Source organism: Phodopus roborovskii, unplaced genomic scaffold (assembly GCF_943737965.1).
Source record: "Phodopus roborovskii unplaced genomic scaffold, PHOROB, whole genome shotgun sequence".
NCBI classification, from domain to species: Eukaryota; Metazoa; Chordata; class Mammalia; order Rodentia; family Cricetidae; genus Phodopus; species Phodopus roborovskii.
In genome coordinates this window covers 13258739-13280747 of record NW_026126480.1, presented here as the reverse complement: position 1 = coordinate 13280747, position 22009 = coordinate 13258739, and the positions used below count along the sequence as shown (strand labels likewise).

Sequence of the window (22009 nt, the reverse complement as noted above, 5' to 3'; positions counted from 1 at the left end):
CCTAGCTGGAGAGTATGATGTGAGAACAGTCTAGCTTGGAAGTCGCTGGCCTTTAGGGGACAGGGGTGGGGCAGGATGGCAATTTACCTCCATGACAGAGCCCTCCGAGCTGTAGAGTGCAGCCAGCACAGATTTCTGGAAAAGTCCAGAAAAGTTCTGGTTACCCCTCCCATCTGGATCAGAGTGGGCACCTCCCCCTGAAGTTATGGCTCCTTCCTCCAATCCCAGCTGTGGGTCTCACTGCCATCCCTCCTCAGGCTGAGAAAGGCAAGGCAGAGGCAGCCTCTCACCGAGGCCACCTGGAAAGAGTTGTTTGTGCCTCTGTGGTCCAGGTCATGACACATGCAGGAAATAAACAAGGCAAAGATCTCGATGTCCCTGGGAGGGAAGCAGAAAAGAGAAATGTCACCCACAGCTTCCTCCCTGGGTGCCTCAGAGAAGAGACAGCTGGACGAGATGCCCAGGGGCTACCCAGTCAGGGAGTTCCGGAAAGCTGCTCTACCTCAGAGTGTGGCAGCACCAGAGGAATCAGATCCAACATTTTCTGTGACTGTGCAGCCCCTTTGTGGAAGGTGGGGACTGTACAGCCAGCGCTCCCCCGCCCCCAGAGCAAAACGGACAGAATGAAGGCCCAGGTAAAGGACCTGCCACACGACTGGTGCTTCACAGCTGGCAGATGTGGAAAGGGTGGCCACTTACTCGAGGTAGCTGGAAAGCTCCAAGTTCTTATAGAGCAGATAGCAGAAGTGAGAGACAGAAAAGGCGTGCATCCAGTTATGGTAGGGTGGATCCCGGTAGCCTTTCTTCACCATCAAGCAGAACCTGGTGGAGCCGAGGCAGCAGAGGGGCCTCAGCCTTGCCTCCTTCAGAAAGCCCTCCAGACTCTGCCCATTACATTTTCTTAACTCTTTATGTACAACCCAGTGTCTGAGAATGGCTTCTCATTTACAGATCCCTCTCAGCTCCCACAAATCCAGTCCTCCCTCAGGAATCTTTAGAAAGCCCCCCCAAGAATGCTTGGGTCAATGGACATGAGATGGAAATAGTTGGAGATGGAGACTGAGGCTCTGCTCCAAGGGCAGTCCCTGGGGCACATACCGGGCCAGAGTTGGGCAGTCAATTTTGTAGTTATTGATGAAGTTCATATCTTGCAGCATGCTCAGGATGGCCTATAAAGCAGTGAGAGGGAGTACCAGAGGGACTGTCACTATCAAGAGTAGCTCCTGTCTCTACCTCTCTTGAATCCTCACACACACACAAAAAATTTAGTCTTAAAACTCTAAACCTAAACTAAAGAACAATTAAATAGATTAACAAGGCATGCATCAAGCTATCCAAAATTTGAGAGATTTGAGAGCTAAGACTTTTTGGAGGCAAGCTCACACACAGTCTTAGATCGGAGACAGGGTCGCAAGCCTCAAGGCCACATACCTATGGTAGCTTTGAGCCACCATTCAGCCCACTGCTGTCCCCTAAACAGACATATGGCCCCATTTTGGCAAGCATCATGCCCTTCTTATCTCTGAAGGAGCCTCCATAGCCTTCCTTGGTGGTTCTGCCTTACCTGGAAGTTCTTATACACATCTAATTGAAATCTATATTCCCACACTCCACTCCCACCCAGGTTGAGAAGGGCCAGCTCACCATAGAAGTATCATCCTCAGGCAGAGAGCGAGGAGTGTAGGTAAAATTGGCAAAGTTGGAGTCAATGGCAGCCACAGGTTGGATCCCATCATGGAGAAGCTTGGTGTACTCATCGTCAGAGACCTAGCACAGACCAGCCAGGCATTAGCAGATGGCCTCTTCCATCTCCAGAGTCCTTTCATCAATTCCCATGAAGATGGGTGATCCCTTGTCCAGAATACACCAAGTTGGATCTCAACTCTTCATATTGTCACTGGACAGATCACCACAGCACTGCAGCCCACATGCCTGTGTCCCTGGCCTATGCACAAATGACCACATCCATGACAGCAAATTTGTTGTCAGAGAGAATGTTCCCACTAGTGACACCCCAAGCTATGGTAGCCTTACACAGACACTAAGTCTAGCAGTTTAGGGGAGAGCTTTCTAATGTCTAATCTCAATCCCTCCTACTACTACTTTGTGCCTAGTCTCAAAGTCTGGGACACAGGTGAGAGGAAATGTCCCAATGAACAGTGACTTCATACACTCTAAGCTAAAGCTTGAGGTAGTTCTTTGGAAACAGGAACCTGGAATGGGACTGAAGTGTTGGCAATTAGGATCATGAAGGGCTTTGTGGCCTTTGCAGCCAGGGAGTGGTAGGGGAAAGCCCCAGCAAGGTTTTAGCCTTCAGGGCTCCCCCAAATGGGGCATATTCTCTGGACATGGGATGCGGGTTGCTGTCTGAACCAAATTATCCCTTGGGTGAAAGCCTGCTGACTGCTTCCAGACTGGAGCTGAACTGAGGAAAAGTCTCAGGAGAGAGGGTTGAGAGAAGGGGGAGATGTTTCCTAGGCAAAGCAGGGGGCCGGGCATCAGTGTGGGTCTGTTTTCACACTCTCAAGAGTCAGCAACAAGAAAGCTCAGCCCAGACCTGGGCTGCAGAGGATTCTGGGAGTTAGGCAGGAAGTGTGGAGCGGTGGCTCCAAGCCCCTAAGAAGGGCAGTGGTTCCCAGCAAGCCTCACCTTCATGTGGTACATCATCATCTCATTGGCCAGGTGGCTGCGGTACTGGGCCTCATTCACCTTTTTGTATAGGAGAGACTGAGGGGAGAAAGTAAAGAAGATGGGGCTGCAGTCGGAGGCTGTGACATCCTCAGATTGCCCAGAACTGGTACAAAGAGGTCAGATTCCACAAGTTTTCCTTCCTGTCCCATTGGAGGCCCAACGTAAGCCATTAGCAACAACCCAGTCTTCAGGTTCCAGCCCCCACTCTTATCTCTCTTACTGGCCTTCCCCATTTTCTTAGAATCTGAGGCACTCTGTGCATGCCTGTGTCTGCTGAGCCTGACCCAGACTTCAGAGATGGACGCTGGTAGCCCTTGGAGGAGAAGAGCAGAAGGAGGACAGACTTGTGAACCTGGGCTGGGTTTTCAGGCTACAGCTGCCAAGAGCCTGGACAGAAAGACCTAACATTTGCCAAAGAGACACTGACTAGTAGATTGGGTTGGAGTTGCTAGAGGATGGGTGGCGTACTAACAACAGGGTTTTGTATGTGTGCATCAGTTTTTTGTTCGCTGAGACAGTGTCTCATGTAGTCAGGTTGGTCTCCACCTTCCTATGTAGCCAAGGTTTTGAACTTCTGATCCTCCTGCCAATCCCTTCTCAAGTTCTGAGATTACAGACTCATTATCACCAGCCCAGTAGGGCTAGGTGTTTTGCTTTTGTGTTTGTTTCATTTGTTTCTTTTTTATGATCCTCGGAAGCTGGGAGGACAGGACCGGAAATAGTATCCCCAGCTTTCAGGCAGAACCAGGAGAGGTGGCCGGCATGTACTGCAGGTTGCCCAGCACCTCACTCACTGGGATCTAAGCCCCGTGCACGGATGGACAGGCCAGAGCAAAGATAGCCGATGTGGGGAGTAGAAGACCACCCTTCCCGCCCCAGTCGTGCTCCCTCACGTGGGCAATGCTGATGCCACAGTAGATGGAGAAGGCTGTGGCCAGGTCCTCATCGAACTTGCTGAACCATGGCCCATTGATCTTGTTTACTAGTTCAGCCACACCGATGACTTCTGGGAAAAGAGAGAAAGTAGGAACCGCTGGTGAAGGGGTCCAGTGAGACCTGCCTTTCCCTAGCTCCTCTGGAAGTAATGGTTTAAGCCAGGGCAATCCCAATCGCTTCAACTCCTGACCCTAGCGGATCAGAAAAGACCACCTAGCACTATGCCCCGCCGCGGCCCCGCCCAATCCCTCCAGGCCCCGCCCCCCGGCGTCCAGGACTCCTCACCCTGGTTCTCGTTTTTGATGGGGAAGCAGAGGATGTTGCGCGTGCGGAAACCAGTGCTGTCGTCTACGCCCCGATAGAAAAGCGGATGGGCGTATGCATCTGGGATGTTCAAGATCTGGCCTGTGGTCGCCACGTGGCCCGCAATGCCCTGGTCTGCTGGGATGCGGATCTCATAGCTCTGCCCAGACAGGAATGTAGTAGAAAGCAGAAGTTGGCCTGGCTATAGACAACCTTCAAATGTGGCCTGTTCCCAGGACCCTTGAGTACTCCCGGACATCCTCCATACATCCTCACCTCATCATCCACCACACCACCATCAAACACTTTGGCTACCAGCTCATTCTGATCCAGCAAGAACACAGAGCAACTGTGGAGAGAAGTGGTTGGTCGGTGGAGTCCTGACGCCCCTCCAACCACGCATGACTAGGATAGCAACTTCTGAGACCCTGGGGGAGTGTCCTGACTTGAGATACTCTCCTCAGAGCTGTCTGTTTCCAAGCATTGCTCCATTTGCTTTTTATTTGTTTTTGTATTGTATTGTTTTAGTTCCAATTTTGTGTCACTGAAACCCATGGCAAGCAAAACTAGCACTGTCCTGGCTGAAATGGGGGCCCAGTCGGAAGAAAATGCCTGACAAGAAGGCAGGAAGGGGGCAGAGGTGGTGAGGACCAAGGCCTCAGTCCCTCCCCCATCCCACTTTTGCTCACATCTCTGCGTTGCTGAGGTTTCTGGCCTCGGTGATGATCTCCTGTAGCAGGACAGAGACATCATCTGGAGGAGGGGCAAGGAGAATCATTGTGAGACCTGAGGAATGCCAGGCAAGTCCTCCATGTCTCCTCCCCAGAAAGCCTGTGTGGAAGACAGTCACTTACCTAGGTGAGTGAAGAGGTTCTTTGCCACTTGGAGAAGAGCCTGAGGAGGAGGAAGTGAAGATCATAGTGTTGGGTCAGGACTCACCCTAACTAAACCCTGATGCTAATGGCCTCGACTGTCCTAATTCCTTCCCCCAAGGCTCCCAGAAAAATGCTGGAAACTGATGTGTCTAATGAAAACCTTTGGCTACTAAGTGAAGGGGTAGAGAGACAGCCCAGTGAAGATAAGGAGCTCCTGGATCTCAGATGTTCACCTTGCCTCTTGCTGCCCAGATGTTGTGGTAGTGCCAATGTTAGACACTAGAGGGCAATCACAGATAATGCCTACAGTCTACTGACCTCCCTCTGGGTCTTCAGGTCACTAGGTTACCTAGCTGCTCCAGGATATTGCTGCTATTAATCGTCCTTGTGGACAGCCTTCTGGGGCCGGAGATAGTTCCCAGGGAATGCTCAAGGCAAGCACTCACCTGGCACTCACACTTGAGCTTCTGCTCCTTCTGGAAGGCCAAGGTGCTGGTGAGCACCGTGCCTGTGTAGTGGAAGCAGTGCTGGATCACTTGTTCATCCTGGTCTGTGAACCTGGGGGTGGGGGTGGGCGTCACCCGAGAGAGGAGGGAAGCCAGGCTTCTCTTCTTTTTTCCTCCATGATGCAAGGAGCCTATATCTACCAGTGATGGAACTCTCTTCTCACAGAGGACAACTACACTCCCTCCCTCCCCTTCAGGCTAAGTAGAAATGTGGGTTCCTCCTTAGACTACTGCTCTGTTTCTGTTTGTTGCCCAGGCTGGCCCAGAGCTGCTACGTTCAAGTAATGTTCCTACTTCAGACTCCCTAAAAGCTGGAGCTACTGCCGCACCACACACCAAAGCCATATCTCCCTTCTCTGATCAGTGTCACTCAGATCAAGTCTAGTCTCCTCCCTCAGACTAGAGACTTGCCAAAGCCAGAGCTCACTATTCTGCTCCTCTATGATGTCGCACCCACCCCCACAGCCTCATGGAATGGCAGTAGCAAACATAAGAACAAAACAAATGATGGGTAGTCTGCAATCTTGCATTAACAAACTGAGGCCCACCACAGCAGGGGTAGCACCCCTTCCTAGTTCCTTCTCACATTGGTACCCTGCCCTGCCTCTCAGCTCCAATTCCGTGTTGGCACTCCCTGCCCCCAAACTCACAAGTCTCCTCCAAGCTTGTTGAAGGCACAAGCCAGAGCCACCACCTGGTCGGTGGCCCGGCTGATGACAGGGACACATAGCATAGCCTGCAGCTCACAACCCAACATGTTTTGTAACTGTTGCACATCATCCTGAAGAGAGACAAGGGATGGTGAGCCAGGGCAGGGGAGGAGGGGCAGTGGGCATCCTCCCCCAGCTCCCCACCACACTCTGCAGCCTGCTATGGCATGAGGATGGGCTGCCATAAAATCTCTTCTCCTCCCATTCCAAAGACCCTGGGACCTCTTCCCTCCCCTGGCTCAGCATAGCCATGGCTTACAGAGGTTAGGTCCTTCAACTGGATACACTTCTTGTCTTCCACCACCTGGCCCAGGCGTCCCATGGTCATCTAGAGAGTGAAGACAGACCCAGTTGGCCCGGCTCTCCCTGCATCTGGGATCTCAACCCATCCTTGTCTTCCAAGCTTGGAAGTTTCAACAAACTCTTTAAGCAGTTCAAAGAATGGATGGAATTGATACTGATACTGAGGCGCAGAAGACAGAGGAGTAGGGAGGACTGGGGAAACTGGCAGTGGACTGGAAGTTTTTCCCTGACCAGAGAGTGGTAAGGAGGCTCAAAAGAATCTCACTGATCTCAATAGATTCTAGTAGACTCATGTCTAGAAATACTCCGGCAGAAGAGAGCTGATCCCACATTAAGGCTTCCCCTGCTCTGTAAGAGATTACTGGAACCTGATTATGAGATACAGCACTCCCTTGTAATACTTCTAAGTGGACCTCAAGATCTGGACTAGTCCCACCAAGAGATTCTAGTGTGCTCCAGTCCTGCTAGGACTTTATGGTCCCTGCAAGCTCCAATGCAGAGGATGGAGGTGACACTCACAGGAAAGCTGATCTCTTCTCCCAGCACTTTATCTCCAATGACCTGTGGGACCCAGCAAGGGAGACAGATTAATGGAAGGAAAGGCAGACAGGTTACCCTGTCCCATTGTGGACCTGGGCCCTCACCTTGCAGGAAAGCTGCAGATTGTCTTCTGACACTAGCAGGAGGCAGCAGTGAGATGCCTGTGTCTCCTGCTGCAGCTGCAAGGGAACAGACAGGGCCAGGCTGAGCGTGGGGCTGGACCACCCTCCAGCCTCTCGCCTGTCAGGGGGCGGTCAGGCTTTTGGAAGCATAGAGAGGATGGGATGTTCCCCGTCTGAATTGAGATGAGAGGCTCAAGGGTCTGCTGGTCTTTGGAGAGAGATGGGGTGGGAGATGCTCAGAGACTCACATATTGAAGGACTTTGAGCTGCAGGGAAGTGGCATCCAGGTCATAGAGTTCCCCTGCAAGAGCAGGGCTCAAATCAGAGAGTGCTGTGCCTTGCCTGGGGGCTGCTTCCATGCTCCACCCCTGCCTCTCCTCAGACCCCACCTGAAGATCCACATTCTTTCCAAGTGGGTTCTGTCTTCTGGTACACCTCACCTCTCAGGCCCTTCCTGCTCCATAGATCTGGCCCAGGCCCGCCCCCTCCTGTCAGATCAACCCTGTCAGGTCCTATAAGCCTGTCCAACTTGGCCCTCACCACACAGTTGCAGGATCTTTCGGTCATGTTCGGTGTACCCCTTCTCATGCTTCAGCTCTTCAGCAGAATCCACTGAGGAGTTCTGGACAGCTTCGGGCCTGCGCTGCTGCAGAGCCTTCACCCTCCGCAGGGCCACCAGAGTCTGAGGCAGGCAGAGCGGTCAGCACACCCTTGTCCCACCCTTGCTGTTGGTGCCACTACCCGACTCCTCCCTTTTACTCCAGTAGTTCCCTCTGCAGGCTCCACAGTGCCCATTGCTCCCTGCTGTTCTGGTCCCAAATAGTTCAAGCCATCAGCCCCTCCACCTCCTGAGAGTTCCTGCCCTTAGAGCCTCCTCCATCCATGGACAAGTATAGTTGTCTCCACCCCTTGCTCCAAGAGGCTTCCAAAAGAGGGTCAGATTTTTCTGTCTAACACCATCCTGATGTGTTAGATGCCTGAAATCTTAGGCAGAAGAGAGCCTGAGTTATGCACAGGGCATCTGACTCACCTATGTAAGTCAGTGCTATCATTATCCCCATCTTCAGGTGTGAACCTGAGGCTCATAGAGGCTGCATGATTTGCTCAAGGTCCCAGAGCTTCAAGGTGATGACACTGGAACCAGAAGCCAGGCCTGTCCAGCTCTCTGGCCAGGTCCTCTTCCTACCAGCTCCAATAAGGGCCTCCAGCAGGCCCCATGTTGCCATGGTCCCACCCCACTCACATGCTTCTCCACCACCTGCAGGGTCCACTCCTCACTGTCACTCAGCTGGCCACAGTGCACCTGGCGGGAAGGGAGAAGGGAGCAGCTGTGACCTTCCTCGGCCTATCTTTGCTTAGGATGTCCTCCCATGGCCAGTACACACCAGTCTCTACCAACACAGCATGTGACCTCCATGTAAGCCCATCATTCAGGCCCAGCTAGCTGCCAGGGTCACTTTCCCAAGGAAGACTTCCAGGGCAGGCACAAAGGGTGGGACTTTTCCGTCTCTGTCCCATCACTTTTCGTGTTTATTGTCCCCTTCCTGGAGTGAACTGTCCCAGAGATAGCACGGTCCTGGTGTACAGTGTCAGGAAGGGGGGCGGGGACTAGGTCCTTTTCCATCTCCCACACAAGGAGCACTCCAGGCCCTGGTTAGAGGATTTGTGGAACTGGCTTCAGCCTTCCAGCTCCATCCTTTCTGGGTGGAGTGTGAGTCGCCCTCACATCTGGGATAAAGGGGCCCAGCATGGCATCTGCCAGAAAGGTGTGCAGCCAAAATGAATGGACTGATGGAGTGCTTTTTGCCTTACATGTGATCCTCACCACTGTGAGATGCAGTCTTCCCCTTATAGATGAGCCAGGACCCAGAGGCTGAGGGACTTGCCAAATCACCAAGCAGAAGGTGGCAGAGTTAGGACCACTCCATCCACTTCCTCCATTTCACGCCTACATTTCCGCTCTCTAGATTCATTCTCACCACACCCGAAATCCCCATCCCATCCCGTGTCCCTGTGCCAGTCACCAGGGCTCCATTCAGCCATCTCCCATGCTCTGGGAATCTCTCTTCCTCCACCTTGCTTGGGTGTTTGAAGGGGAAGTGTAGAGGGGAAGGAGGATGAGTCTAGGAACCCTCTATGACCTGCCAGCAAGGCTCCCTACCTACTTTCTCGACTTCTTTAGCTTACTCAAAGCTGCTCACCACCTGTGGAACACCCACAGAGGTTGTGGGGAGCTTCGTCCTGCTTCTCTTACCCCAACAGATCCTGCCTGCCTCTGCTCTGGGTCCCCTGCCAGGAACAGATGGAGAGGAGGGGATCAGCAGTTTCTCGGGAAGCTCAGGCTCTGGCTAGGAGCAGCACGAGTGGAGTTGGGGTGCACTCGGGAGGGGATGTGGGACCTTATAGTTGAGGGAGTTGGGGTGCATAGACAGCCTGAGCTGGGAATCTCAGAGGGGATGAGATCTGTGAAGCTTTCTACAAGCAGAGTAAGAGAGAGGGGATGGGGGCTGTAGACCGAAGATGCTGACCTGGTTAATTAAGTACCACTTGGGAGGTATGTAGGAAGATGAGGCCCAGGGTTGAGGACTAGAAATACCCAAGAAATGTCCTTTTACAGAGGGAAGGGCCTCGGACTTGGGATTTAGGGAGCCATGACAAACTTTAGCATCTGACACCTGTCATCTGTGGGATGGAGGGTAAATGTCAGGAAGTAAGACTAGAGGTAGGGAGACTTGGAAGAGACCTGGGGTGGGGCTGGAGAAGGGGCAAGGGCTGAAGCTTAAGCTGGGAATGAGATACTTTCCTACAGGACAGGAGTCTGCAGGCATCTGAGGCTGGCTTCATATGCTTTACATAGTCATGCTGGCTTTTTATAGTTAGTATTTAGGAGGCATCCTTCTTGCTCCTTCTACCTGGACCCATCTCTCAGGAAGAGAGACAGTTGGGAGCCCTCTAGAGCTGGGGAGAAACCAGCTCATTGCCTTTCCAAAGGCCTGGACCCAGATGCAGAGCTGGGGTCTGAAAATGCTGAGGGGAAAGAAGAAACTGTGATGTCCCCTTATCCCAGCATGCACTGGTGGACTGCTTCAGCCCACCCACTCAGCATGTGCTCAGACACACAGGTACCCTTTTGAAGAACCTAAGGCACCTTCATATGTGCACACTTGCATTTGCTCTCCTATGGAAACACATGCACACACACACACACACACACACACACACACACACACACACTCATACCTGCACTGCCCACACCATCCACATGTCTGCATTCATAGCAGCACATAAGAAATTAGTTATACACCCACACCCATACCTTCAACATCTCCTAACACAAGCCATTTAATCTCTCCAACACACTTACATATGGTAACATTTACTCTTGTAAATGTTAATGTTAAGATGGGTGTCTGGGGCTCAGTGGGAAATATTGATCAGTGGGCACCAGTGTTTAGAAAGAATTAAAAAACTGGCCAGGCTACCGGGCCCACCTTCATTAAGTTCAACATGACTAATGGCATGAACGCCCTATTATCATGCAAGGAGCTAACTGGCACAGCTAGAGGAGGTGGGGGACAGACACAAATCATGCATCATATGCCAGATACCAAGAACCACCCCCTCCACAAGGGACTTATTATCCCAGAACTGAAAAACAGTAAGAGACTTTCCACACCAAGAATCTGCAATCAAGGCGCTTGAACTGAGCTGCGAAAGCTCAGAACTCAGGCACACAGCCATCTGCGCACCTGGACTGTGCATTTCTTAGCAAGTCTTCCACTGACTGCAGCTCCATCAAACCCCAATGCTCCTCACAGGACTCCCTGGACTTCTGGCCAGAGCTGACCAACCTTTGTAATTCTCCCCTTTGGCCACTTGTGTCAGGCCCTCCGGGACTCAAAGCAGGAACTGATGATCTATCTTGGTTATTCCTGTGTTCCCAGAACATAGTACACAGTGCTTGACACCTAGTAGAAAGAGGTCTTGGATGGATGGCTATTTGTGTGTGTGAGTGTGTGCACGCGCATGTGTCTACATATGTGTGTGTGTGTAGACATTGGACCCAGATGAAAGTCGGAGTTAGCAAGGAAGGAGCTGATGACTTAATGGCCCTCCCTCTTCCTTCTGTTTCCTCTGCCTTCAGGATTGGGTAGCAGCTGGGTACCTCATGGCTTCCTGTGTTGCCTCTGGGAGGATGAAGATCCTGTGACCCAGGGAGCAGCTGTCAGATGTATGTGCCTTGGGGAGCAGGCATCTAAAGTGTGTTTCTACCTGACTGGGAAGCTTGAGGAGAATTGGACAGTGAAATGCTCTAAATTCCCTTCAAGAGCTCTTCACTGTCAGAGAAGATGAAACTTCTGAACCCCAGGTAACATCTTCCTTGGTGGTACACAACCTCACACTTGAGCCTCACTGGGATCACACTCCTCCTGGAGCTCACCCTCCTCCCGCCTTGCCCTTGCTATGTTATTCCCTCTGCCCTTTCCCTGCACTGCCATGGACCTCCTGCTTACACCACAGGCCTCATTCAAATGCTTTCTCCACTATGGGAACCCCATCGCGGCTCCAGCTTCTGCCGCCAGAGCACCGGCTGGCAGCAATTATTCCATTTGGCTTGTGGCCTGAAGGTGTCCCTGCCTATCCCCAAACTAAAATCTCCCAGAAGTAGAAACGGTTTGTTCCAGCACCCAGCCAGTGGCTGGCCGAGTTAAGATGACACTGGGGTTTCCTGTCTTCAGAAAGCTAAAGCCCAGACTCCTGACTTAATGCTACCAAGGCCAACATGACAGCCATCCTTCTGTCACTAAGATGAACAACTTCCTGAATGTCTTCACCTTGGGGAGATACTTTTCTTCCCACACAGTCTTCACTGTATCTAAGTGAGGACGGCTTGCAGGGAGCTTGGTACCTCTAGGCCCTGTTCTGTCTATGGAGAAGGTACATTGAAGCCACTGTCTCCCCAGTCCCGGCCGTCCTTAGTCCACCAACTCCTGGCTAGGGCTGGCCAGTATCTGCAACTCTCCCCTTACTTCAGTCAGGGTACCCAAGAAACAAGGTAGGAAGTGGGGTAGGAGAGTTCAGTGCAAAGGTCCCCTGGCCAGGGAAACACAAGCTGGGACTGAGGATCAGTAGGGGTGGTTATAAGCTCCCTCCTCAGGCAGATGGGGCTTGGTGTCAGGGAGTCAAGCTGGGCACCCCATCCCAGCTGGCGGCTGCCCCCTCCGCTCCCACTGCCTGCCCCACAGCTCAGGAAAGGTCAGGCGCCTCGGAAACCTTTAATTCCCTTTTAATGAGCTCGGGAGGAGTCCCTTGGTGCCTAGTTTATTTGTCCCGGGCGGCGCCACTCTGACGCTGGCAGATTCCCAGTAACTGTGACTTGGGGTGCAAGCCTTTTCCTGGGATAGAACAAGGATTTTGACTTCCATCTTCATGTGGGAAAAGAGATCAGAAGAGTAATAGAACCTTTGCTGGCAAGGCTCGGCCACCTTTCCAAGGAACTGTAAGCAGGAGCATGGGAGACCCATGAAGGGAAGCAGAGAGCAGCTGGGAGCCCAGGGAAAACATGAATTCCTATGCATCTCCACCTCTAAGGGAGGCCCCTTGTCTTCCCTCTGGTTCACAGCTTCAAGGGGCATCTTGGTTCCTGGTTGTCGCCCCATCCAGGCAACCACACAGGGACACCCTCCTCTCCTTAAGTCCCTAGCTTCCCCAGTTCTGATACTTAAACTGCCTAAGTGTCTCTAGTAGTGACAGTATCAAGTCCACTTGTGCCCTTTCAGTATCTACTGCTCACTGTGTCCCTGTCCTCTTGGACACTACCCAGAGCCCATCCAGTTTTTCCCAAGAGAAAACTGATGAGGCTAGGTCTAGATGAAGCTGGGGTTACCCAGTGGACCAGTGGGTTCTCCCTGCCAGGGTGAATCCCGGCATTGGTCTGTGAAGTTGATATAGGCTATGGTCAAGCCCTCATTTGCTTCCAATATACCCCAGGTGCCTTGCATCCCCCCCAACTCACTCACATGCACACACACATACACACGCACACACACACACACCCAAAGAGAGAGAGAGAGAGAGAGGGAGAGGGAGGGAAGAAGAGGGAGAGAGAGGGGGGTAGACTCCAGCCACAGATTTTTCCCCCTGCTTTCCCCCTACCCACAACCCAGCCACTTGGGCAGGCTCTTACCAAGATGACAGCTGCCACAGTTCCAGCCTCCTTGTCCACCAGGGGTATGATCAGCACTGAGGGGGGGAGAGGGCAATGAGGTGGTCCTGCAGGCCCATTGAGGCCCAGAGATACTGAGTAAGGACCCAGGGAAGGAGACAAAGATGCAGACAGAGAGGCTGGGACAAAGACACAGAGATACCCAGAGGCCCAGTGAGACAGGAGCAGACCTGAGCCAGTTACAACAACAACCATAGCAACAAACCCTAAATAGAAGGAAATCCCCTCACTTGACAACTTTCTTGTGATTCTCCCAGAAACCCTGGGAGGGAGGGAGGCAGGTAAGGCTGAACATCCTTGTCCTATAGGTAGGGAGCTGAGGTCCAGAAAAGGGAAGTGACTTGCCCAAGATCACTCAGCAAGTCAGGCCTCCTGACTCCCAGTCTTGTGCACTTTCCACATCGAGATAGAGGACAGAGACCTGGAGAGACTGAGACATGAGGCAGAGAGACATGGCGGACAGGAGACATGGAGAGGACAAGACACAGACATGGACAGGGACAGAAAGCATGACAACTACAGCCCCACCTGGCAACAGGCTCAAGCACATAGTGATAGCAGCCATCAGTCACTGAAACCTAGTAGGTGTCAGGCCCTTAACACATGCCATCTCATATGTGCCTCAAACACATCCCCTCAAGAGAGGCACTGTTGTCCCATTTTACAGTCAGAAAACTGAGGTGTAGGGAGATCAGTAGCATGTTAGAGAGAAAATTGGAGGAGGGATTGCTGGAGACACAGAGCAAAAGGAGACAGATGAGGATGAGTAGGAAGCAGACATGACCTGAGAGCAGAACCACAGCCTTCCCCATCCCTGTCCAGTTCCCAGCCCTTACCTTGGGTTCCAGGGGCCAGCGGAGCCACCAGCCTGGTCAAGGGTTTTCCTAATAGGTCTGAGGGGCCCAGTCCGTTGCAGCTCAGCCGCTTCCCAGAGATCACAGCCTCTCTGAAAATAAGACATGGTCTCAATTCTCAGGCCCTGGGTCAAAGAGGAGTTGGATCTACCCCCACCAGTCTGAAGGACACAGAAAGGCTGAATCCTAAACACATGCAACCACCTAGATGATTTGCCTCATGGTAGACATAAGGAAGGTCCAAATGAGGGTAGGACCCTGCCCCATCCCTATCCCATATAGAAGGACTGGCAGCCACAGCCTAGCATTCCATGTCTCTTGCAGATGTGGAAAAGGTCCAGGGCAGATCTTCAGGTAACAGAGAGCAGAGGAATATCAGGGCTCACAGCAAGGGTATCAAATCAAATTCTACTCTGGCTACTTGACCTTAGGTGAGCAAACTGCCCTCCCTGAGCATCCCAGGAGGAACTGAATTGAGTAGTGTGCAATTCAACAAGTTTTAGTGCTAAGCATGAGAGGGAGACTGCACGGGAACCACCTACCCCGCCACTGGCATTCCCTGTGCACCAAGCAACCTAACATAGATGATAAACGAGTTACATTTCTTGGTGCTATAACAAAATACTTGACAAAAGCAACTCAAGCAAAGTTCATGATTTGAGGGTACAGTCCATTGTGACAGGGAAGGCATGCCAGTGAGAGCAGCTGTAGGTGTGGCTGCAGAAGCATGAGGCAGTTGGTCACCTCGCATCCAGGGTCAGGAAGCAGAAAGAGATGAATACTGGTGTTCAGCTTGACTTCCCATTTTTCCTTTTTAAAACTCAACTTGGGATCCTAGCCATGGTGTGCATCATCCCTCTTTAGTTAAACCTCTCATACAGAGGTGTGTGTTACAAGCACTTTTCTGCCAGCCTGATCCGAGAGCCACATCAGTCCCAAAATAACACAGAGACTGTATTAGTTATGAAACTGTTGGCCAATTACTAGCATTTCTTATTAACTAGCTCTGTCTTAAATATTAACCCATGAACACTAGTATATGTATTTCTATGTGGTCTTATCTTACCAAGAATGCCAGACTGGAGTCCTTTCTTCCCGAAATCACATTGTGACTCTACTACGTTTCCCAGAATCCTCCACCTCTCCTAGTCTCACCTATCTTGCTTTCCTATAGGCCAACAGTGCTTTATTCATTAACCAATAAGAGAAGCATATTTACAAAATGACATCTCCCATCAGGTGTGTCTCCTAGGTGATTCCAAATCCAACTAAGCTGATTACACACCACAAGCCACCTGCTACCCAAACACATCACTTTAAATCATAATATTCTTCCTCTGGTCCTCAAAGGTCACCTCATAATGGAAAATGGATGTAGTTTATATGTAAGAGTCCTCAAAAATTCTGGCCATCCTTACATTATTCAAAAGCTCAAAATTGGAAGTCTCGTCTGAAGTTCAAGGCAATATCTGAACTGTAAGCCAATATGCAGCAGCACAGAATAAGCCTTTCCATTCCAAAAAAGACTAGAAGCATAGCAAGGGAAGGTCAGACCTAAGTGAGACAAAACATTCAGCAGAGCGAGGTCCGGATTGCAGAGCTCTAGCATCTAGGGCTCTTGATGGTACTGTCTGGGTACCAGCAGTCTTGGGAAGCCTCACCCCTCTAGTTCTACCACCTGTAGCATAAATATCCTCTTTCTCAAACTGGCTCAACTTCATGGCTGGTATTTTTCTTGGTGGATATGCCTTACATCTTCAGCATCCTAGGGTCTCCTTAAAACATGGATTTCACTTTCAGAATTCATGCAGTGGCCTCCTAGGGCCTCCTCGCAGGGAGTATAACCCTGAAAAGCTTTTTCTGAACTCAGAGGCTTTCTGGAATCTTGGTTCAAGCCTACATGATCCTACAACCTGCCAAACAACTGACATACTACAGATGACACACTGTAGCTCTAATATCAGTTGATGACTTAGTCTGGCCCACTTCTACCACAACTTTGTGCACTTTGGTGGCTCAAGTAGGAAAATGTTTCCCTATGCAATTGTTTTTTTGAGCCAAGAGCCCCTTTAGCGGCATTCTCCATTCAGTCATTTTCATTTCAAATGAATCTTCAGTTTTAAAACCTGGATCTTCCAATAGGTATGCTTTAGCCCTCAGACCACATTTCCTACTGGCTCAGTGCAAAATGAAATGTTTCTGTTCATGTTGCAAATCTCTTAAATTTGTAGACAGACACCTGTCAGCACCCACAATGTCTACAACTGTAACTGCTGTATTCACATTCCTTTCCTTGATAAATTAAACATTTTTCATATCTTTTTGCTTGCTTTGAGTTCTCATCATAAACCTCCATAAATTCAGTGAGCAATAACTATGCCACAGCCTGAATGTTCCCAGATTATTTGCAGAATATAAAACAAATACTCTCTTGCCCAGTTTCAAATAGACTGCTCATTCCTATTTGAAATCTTGTGATACAGGATGTCATTGATAATTCTAATGGAATTCTGGTCTTCTGCACTTATACAAGTCCATTACACATGGTCCACGTATCTCCTATTATAAAATTCTAGGACTTCTCTAGCTCTCAGTTCCAAAAATAGCTCACATCCTTCACACAAAGCAGTTATAAAGACCTACAAACCACATGATCAAGTTTATTACAGCAATGACCCCACTTCTGATACCAACTTTTCTATTAACTTCTTTTCCTTTCTGTGACAAAATACCCTTTGATGGCAGGGCAGGTGTGGTAGTGAAAGCCACTCTATTTTGTTGCAGAAGGAATTAGAGGCAACTGGTTGCATTGGATCATAGTCAGGGAGCAGAGAAAGGTGGATGCTGATGCTCAGTGCTCCTCTCATATTCATATATATGTATGTATGTATGTATGTATGTTCAGTGCATGATTTCATCCCATAGCCCGTCTCTTTACTGATCCTTCATCCCCATGAGTCCCACCCCCTCTATGTGCCCCACCCCTTGCTGTGCTCAACCCCTCTCTGTGCCCCCCCACTGTGTCCTTTATTGAGTCTTGATTGTCCCAATCCACCCCACTGATTCCTACCCCTCACTCAGCCTCTGTAATGGCAGTGCCCATATTCAGAGTAGGTCTTCACTCCCTGCTAAACCTCTCTGGAAACACCCTCACAGACACATGCACCACTATTTCCTAGGTAACTCCAAACAAGTTGGCAAGGAAAATTAACCATCACATATTAACTCAGAATCCCTTCTCTAGAGATTAAAAATGGCTGTCATCTTTGTTTTGGAGTAGAGAAGCTAAAGTACAGCCTGGTTAAGCAATCTCTCTATGGTCACATAGCTAATAAGTGGTAGAACGAAGCTGTGAACCCAGGCAGCTGATACCAGATTTGGGTTTAATCACTATGCTTGGACAATCCCAAAGACATGTGGAGTGTGAGCCTCAAGTGGGGGACTGGCAGATGTGGGGGTAGGAACTGAGGCAAGGGAGGTTGGCTGTGGGGAGACGAGATCTCTCTCTGCCGTCCACATACACCCTCTTCCCCCAGGCCTCTGACTCTTCCTGCTTAATTAACACCTGCTTTTTCACCAGATGTCACTCCCTGATGATTAATTGCCCTAGGTTCCTCATCTCTCATGCTATTTCCCCTTATTGTGTTTATAAAACGGCCCGGCCTGGATAGAAGAGAAGCTGGGGCTCTGGAGCATACAATCAGGGTCATTAGGGGAATACAGCATAGATCAGATGAGGAAAGGGAGGGGGTGGCCTGCAAGTCACCAAGTCAGGAGGTCACAGCTGCTGGAGAAATCAAGGACCAAAGAGGGCAAGCATCTCTTTCAAGGTCACACAGTATTCTGAACCAGACTCATTCCCTCCTGGCCCTCCTGACCAACTCAGAATCTACCACAGCCAGAGTGTTTTCCATCTGCTGTCCTTCACACCAAGGCCTCTGGGGCTCCTGAGTGATGGGAGCCAGTTCTTGGCTGTTCCAACTGCTTGAATGCAGGGTGGCAGGAGGGCAATGGGAGCCACCTTTCCTGTTGACTAAATTGATGAAGGCTGGGGCTTCTTGGGAGTTTCAGACCCCACCCTGCTAGCTGGCCTCTGACACGCTGGAAGCTACAGTGGGTGACCCTGAATTGCTAGACAGTGAACTACGAAAACTCACCCACCAGCCCAGACTGTCCTACTCCCTACTCCTCGACCCAGCTGCACCCACCTCCAGGATCCAGTGCACACAGCCTCAGGAGTCTCTGGATCTGGTTCACAGCTCCAGACTACAAAAAACTTTTAGGCTACCTGAAGGTACCAGGAACATCCTGGATATCCCTGAAGTGCAGTAAAGATATTGCAGACTGAATGTATCTTCTCAATCACCTTCTTGTCAAAGCAGCGGAACTCCTGTGACTCATCTGTGCACTGTCCTAGCACCTCTCTTCCTGGGTCTCCTCAGTTCCCTGCTCTCTATTCCCGAGCTACTGCCCATGCTCAGTGGAGAAACCCTATGCTAGCCACTGGCCTCCTATCTGGGTTTCTGACTGTCCTCCCTAGCAGAAAAAGAATCTGCTTCCTGCCAGGCGGTGGTGGCACACACCTTTAATCCCAGCACTCAGGAGGCAGAGGCTGTCCGATCTCTGTGAGTTTGAGGCCAGCCTGGTCTACAAGAGCTAGTTCCAGGACAGCCCCCAAAGTCACAGAGAAAACCTGTCTCTCTCAAGAAACAAAACAAAGCAAAACAAAACAAAAAAAAAAAAAAAAAAAAAAAAAAAAAAAAGAATCTACTTCCCAGACAAAAGGCCACACAGGTGGACACTGCAGTCTCATCCTACACAGCCATCCTGGGTCAGCTTCAGCAGGGGGAACTGACATGAGGGGTGGGCTTGTACCTGACTCAGGGATCCCAGCATCATGTAGAGACAGACATGCAGATCCACAATGGAGTTGGGCGCCAAAGCTATCACAAAGCAATGGAGAGCATGCCTAGTCCGCCCTCACATGGGATGGAAGTGGGGTCAGAAAAGACTTCCTGAAGGAGACTCCTGAATCCAGACAGACACATGAGGATGGTTGGGCAGAGGGAACTGAATGTATGAAGGCTCAAAGGGAAGAGGATCAGATGTTTGTTGGACAGTACAACCACAAGAAGTAGGTATGGCTAGACACTGGAAGGCAAGGCCAGGGAGAGCCTAGGGCCCTGGGGAGCTGGGTTTGATCTGGGGGAAGAGTAAACCCTGACAGGGACTTGAACAGGAAAAGACATGGTTGTGTTTGGTTGCAGATCCTTCAAGCTCTATACCTGGGTAAAACAATGAAAATCTTGTCTCAGTGACCTTGGGACCAAAGAGGAGAGGCAGGCTGAAGGACAGCAGACTTGACTGGTACCAGGCCCTAACCAAGCATCATTGCTTCCCCAAGTCCTAAACTCTTAGGAAGTTTTGGCACCTTGCTTGAATTCTGTACTCCCTGGTCCTGTCCCAGCACACAGTCCCAGGCAGGAGCATGTCACACACACTCCCACCGGCCCCCACTTCCTCGATCACATCCTTCCCAGAGTGTGTGCCACCTAAAGGCCCCACAAATACCCAGACTATAAATAAGGTTGGTGAGATGGGGGCTCCCTGCCACCTGGAAGAGGCCTGACTATTGCTGGACCCCAGAGCTCTTCCTGACCCCACCCCACTTCCCTCAGCAAGCCCCTTGCCTCTTCTCACCCCCTCCCTGCCATCTTTCTGGCTGATGCTGAAGACTGGCGAGACAGGGGACTCAATCCCCTAAGTCCAACTGCCCAGACTGAGCTTCAGTGACTCAGTCTTGGTGTCAGGGTGGTCATGGCCTGCCCCACTGAAGAAGACAGATGGGCACGGAGCGCAGAGAGAAAAGGGTGTGGAGTTTATGACAGTTCCGTTCCTTTGACAACTATTTGTTTAATGGAGAAAGAATAGAGAGGAAAGCTGTGTGTTGATAAGGTCAATAGTCTGTAAAAGGGCCACGTGTCCGGGCCCTTTCCACCTTCCTGGAGCTCCTGCATCCTTCTCTGTCTCCTCTTTTACTGAGACATGCTGCCTGTTCCCTCACTGAGCATCATTCTTCACCACTCTCCACTGAGCCCCAGCCCTAACTGAGCACCCAAGCTTCATACTGAGCCCACTCTCAATGACCTTTCCCACAAATTCCAGCTTCTCACTGACCCATCCAACTCCCTGAGCCCTTTTCCTTGTAGATCCTTCTTCCCCACTGAGTTCCACTCCTTCACTGTGCCCCGCCCCCTCACTGTGCCCCACACCCTCACAGTGCCCCTCATTGAGTCTTTTCCACCCCCACTGAGCCCCACTTAACCTATCCTCATTGCCCTAACTCAGTTTCCACCCCCCACTCACCTCCACCCCTCACTCAGCCTCTGTGACGGTTTATATTGCTCGTCAGCTTGGCAGGACCTGGAATCGCCTTGGAGACAGATCTCTGGGCATGTATGTGAGGAATTTTCTACATTGGATGCGTTAATGTAGGAACTCATCCTAATGTGGGTAGCACATTCCGTGGGCTGGGATCTTAGACTAAATAAAAAGAAGAAAGCTGGCTGGGTATTCACTCTTCTCTGCTTCCTGACAACGGTGGTCGCCATGTGACCAGGCCTGCTCCTGCTGCCATGCCTTCCCTGCCATGATGAACTATCTATCCCCTTGGACCTCTCCTCACTGGACCCCACCTCCTCACTGGACCCCATGTCCTCACTGACTCTCCCCTGTCACTGGGCCCCATGCCCCCACGGAACCCCACGCCTATCTCTTCACTATGCCTCCCTCCCTCAGCCTTACACTCTCACTGAGCATTAATTTCTCTCTTGAAGATAAATTATAATCTAGGCCAGCACCTGGCTCTCCTCCACCAGAATACAAGACTCCAGAAATGGGAAGAGACAGTCACTGTGCCCTCCAAGACAAACCAGATGGGCAATTGGATTCTGCTCATGAGAAGAGACCAGGTTTGCCTTGAGGAAGTGCACTGCAAATGGAAGCTGGTAGCCAAGGCTATGACAGAGTTGCAGCTGGAGGGTCTGAAGTTCCTGCACCTGGCAGTGGGATAGCAGTGGGATACCTTAGGCATTGAGATGCCAAGAGGAAGTTATCTGGTTGGAGTCTGAAACGGGCTAGGCATGGGGAGCTTCAATGGTTCTCCCCTTTCCAGTCCAAGGTTCCTGTTGAAGCCAGCAGAATTCAGGGCTGGGCCAACTTTATCATCCTACAGGGGGTAGATAGAGTCTCCGGGAGAAAGCAATGGCATTGTCACCACAACAGCATTGTCCTGGAGCCCAAGCCTCCTGCTTTCCAGTCCTGGCCTCTTCAGAGGACAGATTCTCCCTGGGGAGGCCACAGTGACCTACCCCCGTTTGGTGAAGGTTAACTTTCTCATCAGCAGGGAATCCCTTGTGCATGTCCCATGAAGTCGGTCCCTGCTGACCCACTGACAGTGAGCAGGGAAGGATTATTCAGGGGAGCAAAGAGTACAAGCAAGCATGGGAAGAAACAAAGGCAAACTACACCAGAGTTCCTAAACTGGGCATGACAGAGCACCTGCAGAGTGGACAGAGTCGGACCCTGCCTCTCACTACCACATCTCAGCACATTTTCTGCCCATCGCCTCAGCCTTATCTGCCTTTATGAGTTGGGCTTCAGTCACACCTGCTGCTGTTTGTCTTCCAGCGGCTGCTAGCAGCCTGGTTTCCTCCAGGAGCAACCCTCCCCCACCACTGCCCACACAGCTGCTCCCAGGCAGGTGCCTCCTCTACCTCTTGAAGGCCACACTTGAGAGGAGCCTATACCCTATTCTGCCCATTTTACAGAAAGAGACTGAGGCCAAAAGGAAACTCATTCTACCAAGGTCAACTAAGGTTAGTCTTCAGTTGGGCTGGGAAGTAGAGTAGCAATCATTGGACACTGTTAAGCACCTGTCATCC

General features: G+C 51.0%; 1 protein-coding gene across 4 annotated transcripts in view; it reads right to left on the bottom strand.

Moving 5' to 3' along the window:
- Positions 1 to 22009, bottom strand: part of Pde2a (phosphodiesterase 2A) — a 93041-nt gene that overhangs the window by 3590 nt on the left and 67442 nt on the right. For all 4 annotated transcript variants that reach the window (XM_051192389.1, XM_051192386.1, XM_051192390.1 and 1 more), the window contains 21 exons: positions 14049 to 14158; positions 13174 to 13229; positions 8230 to 8289; positions 7527 to 7668; positions 7235 to 7287; positions 6969 to 7043; positions 6844 to 6885; positions 6281 to 6349; positions 5962 to 6092; positions 5252 to 5363; positions 4785 to 4824; positions 4620 to 4683; positions 4207 to 4279; positions 3913 to 4090; positions 3585 to 3697; positions 2650 to 2727; positions 1645 to 1767; positions 1099 to 1169; positions 700 to 822; positions 291 to 378; positions 88 to 135 (listed from right to left, as the gene is read on the bottom strand). In XM_051192389.1, the coding sequence (XP_051048346.1) occupies positions 88 to 135; positions 291 to 378; positions 700 to 822; positions 1099 to 1169; positions 1645 to 1767; positions 2650 to 2727; positions 3585 to 3697; positions 3913 to 4090; positions 4207 to 4279; positions 4620 to 4683; positions 4785 to 4824; positions 5252 to 5363; positions 5962 to 6092; positions 6281 to 6349; positions 6844 to 6885; positions 6969 to 7043; positions 7235 to 7287; positions 7527 to 7668; positions 8230 to 8289; positions 13174 to 13229; positions 14049 to 14158 (1849 nt within the window). The remainder of the gene's footprint in view (positions 1 to 87; positions 136 to 290; positions 379 to 699; positions 823 to 1098; positions 1170 to 1644; positions 1768 to 2649; positions 2728 to 3584; positions 3698 to 3912; positions 4091 to 4206; positions 4280 to 4619; positions 4684 to 4784; positions 4825 to 5251; positions 5364 to 5961; positions 6093 to 6280; positions 6350 to 6843; positions 6886 to 6968; positions 7044 to 7234; positions 7288 to 7526; positions 7669 to 8229; positions 8290 to 13173; positions 13230 to 14048; positions 14159 to 22009) is intronic.